Source organism: Muscardinus avellanarius (genome assembly GCF_963383645.1).
Source record: "Muscardinus avellanarius genome assembly, chromosome: 15".
Taxonomy (NCBI): Eukaryota; Metazoa; Chordata; class Mammalia; order Rodentia; family Gliridae; genus Muscardinus; species Muscardinus avellanarius.
The window spans coordinates 20,395,172-20,397,953 of record NC_137801.1 but is presented as its reverse complement, the minus strand read 5'-3'; the positions used below and the strand labels follow the sequence as shown (position 1 = coordinate 20,397,953).

General features: G+C 66.8%; 1 protein-coding gene across 1 annotated transcript in view; it reads left to right on the top strand.

The window, feature by feature from the left end:
* Positions 1-1,515: 1,515 nt before the first annotated feature.
* The window catches only part of KIF3C (kinesin family member 3C), a gene marked incomplete at both ends in the record, with an annotated part of 40,771 nt that continues 39,504 nt past the window's right edge, over positions 1,516-2,782 (top strand). Inside the window, one exon of the mRNA XM_080711862.1 lies at positions 1,516-2,782. This exon is cut by the window's right edge and continues 272 nt beyond it. Coding sequence (XP_080567988.1) covers positions 1,516-2,782 — 1,267 coding nt within the window.

The window sequence follows — 2,782 nt, the reverse complement described above, 5'->3', positions numbered from 1 at the left end:
TGATGGGGGTGGGGGGACTGGTTAGGGAAGACTTCAAGGCCGAGGGAGAGCCTTCGTTGCTTAGGTGGCAATGCACCCGGTGCAGAAGCGATAGATCTCCTGGCCAAGGCACCAAGGCCCAACACAGAGCCAGTTAACGAAACAAAACCTGGTTCCTGGACTGTGCTCCTTGAGGACGACTCAGCCCCTGCGATGGGCTCGGGGCTCAGCAGGTCCTATGAGTGTCCCAGGCCATGGCTCTCTGGGGCAGATTCTCCACCGGGGCACCGTGGACGTGAGGCTGGGTGGTGAGAAGATGTACGGGCTTTCATAGGATAGGGAAGGCGGAGGAGGAACAGCGAGAGCCGGGGTGCACGCACGGACGCCAGGTGAAGAATCAGGGATTTTAGCAGGGGACAGAGGAAGGCCGGAAGCACACCAGGTTAGGGAGAGGAAAGAGCGGGGTTCAGAAACATGAAGGAGTTAGGCTCCGAGGAGGCCTGGCGACACCCCAAAGGGAGCTGGTGACGTGCACCCATCTGCAGGCGGAGAGGCAGGGGGGGCGGTGGGAGCCGAGGATGGGGGCTCTGGGGGGTCGCAAGCGCGGGTCGGGGCGCTCAGGAGTCACTCCCGGGCTTCCTGCGGGAGAGGGAGGGGCTCCCGAACCCGAGGACTGGAGGAGGCGCAGCAACCTGCCGGAACCCGGCTAACAAAGGCAGGACTACATCTCCCAGCATGCTCGGGCCCGGTGGGGTGACGGCGGGCGGCGGCTTCGCGGCACCCGACTGGTGGGCGCGGGACCCGGGTCAGCGCCGCGCTCGTCCTCGGCGCGGGCGGCATGCACCCCGGCCCCCCGCCCGCGGGCCCCGCCCGGCTCGAGCCGCCCGCCCCGCGGCCCCGCCCCCCGCCCCGCCCGAGCCCCGAGCCCTAGCGGGGCCGCAGCTCCAGCGCTCGCCGCCGCCGCTCCGCCCCATCCCTTGTGTTTTTCTCTCATTCTCCGGTGGCGGCGGCGGCGGGGAAGGCGGAGGCGGAGAGGAGCCGCGCCGGCTGCGATGAATGACCCCCCCAGCTGGGGGGCAGGACTCCAGGTGAGCCTCTGCCCTCGGGAGGGCCGGGACCCCCGGCCGCCCGGGCCCGCAGCCCCCGCCATGGATCCCTAGAGGATCCCGACGAGGAGGCGAAGACAGCTCCGCCGCCCACCCCCATCCCATTTTCCTCTTCCTTTATCTCATTGTTGCCCGAGCTGTTTACGGCAGCGCTCCTCCGCCCCAGCATGGGGCGGACTCCGGGCACCCCTCGGCTGCCCGGGGATTCTGCCTAATTCTTCCTCCCCAGCCGGTGCACCGAGGACGGGAGAGCGGTGGAGGCCCGGACTGCGGCGGCGGCGGGGCCACCTCCCAGCATCCCCACCCTCGGAGGCTGCATGCGGATTGAAGAGCGGCGCCTGGGGGCTGGGCCGGCCCCGCCGATCCCGACCTAGGGAGCAGGACCGCAGGACCGCCCAGGCTGCGGAGGGGGCCCGCAGGAAGCAGCAAGATGGCCAGTAAGACCAAGACCAGCGAGGCCCTGAAGGTGGTGGCCCGGTGCCGCCCCCTTAGCAGGAAGGAGGAGGCTGCTGGCCACGAGCAGATCCTAACCATGGACGTGAAACTGGGCCAGGTGACCCTGCGGAACCCCCGCGCGGCCCCGGGGGAGCTGCCCAAGACCTTCACCTTTGACGCCGTGTACGATGCCAGCTCCAAGCAGGCTGACCTGTACGATGAAACCGTCAGGCCCCTGATAGACTCTGTGCTTCAGGGGTTCAACGGCACGGTGTTTGCCTATGGCCAGACGGGCACTGGCAAGACCTACACCATGCAGGGGACCTGGGTGGAGCCCGAGCTGCGCGGGGTCATCCCCAACGCCTTTGAGCACATCTTCACCCACATCTCCCGCTCCCAGAACCAGCAGTACCTGGTCCGGGCCTCCTACCTGGAGATCTACCAGGAGGAGATTCGTGACCTGCTCTCCAAGGAGCCGGGCAAGAGGCTAGAGCTGAAGGAGAACCCCGAGACCGGCGTCTATATCAAGGACCTCTCCTCTTTTGTCACCAAGAATGTCAAGGAGATTGAACATGTGATGAACCTGGGCAACCAGACGCGGGCGGTGGGCAGCACCCACATGAACGAGGTCAGCTCTCGCTCCCACGCCATCTTCGTCATCACCATTGAGTGCAGCGAGCGGGGCTCCGATGGCCAGGACCACATCCGCGTGGGCAAGCTCAACCTGGTGGACCTGGCTGGCAGCGAGAGGCAGAACAAGGCAGGCCCCAACACAGCTGGAGGGACAGCCACGCAGCCCCCGGCTGGCGGCGGCACCGGAGGGGGCAGCGGCAACAGCGGAGAGAGGCCTAAGGAAGCTTCCAAAATCAACCTCTCCCTGTCGGCCCTGGGCAACGTGATCGCTGCTCTGGCGGGCAACAGGAGCACCCACATCCCCTACCGGGACTCCAAGCTGACCCGCCTGCTCCAGGACTCTCTGGGGGGGAATGCTAAAACCATCATGGTGGCCACGCTGGGACCAGCTTCTCATAGCTACGACGAGAGCCTCTCCACCCTCCGCTTTGCCAACCGAGCCAAGAACATCAAGAACAAGCCCCGGGTGAATGAGGACCCCAAGGACACCCTCCTGCGGGAATTCCAGGAGGAGATCGCCCGCCTGAAGGCCCAGCTGGAGAAGAAGGGCATGCTCGGGAAGCGGCCCCGGAGGAAGAGTAGCCGCAGGAAGAAGGCTGTGTCCGCCCCGGCGGGGTACCCCGAGGCGC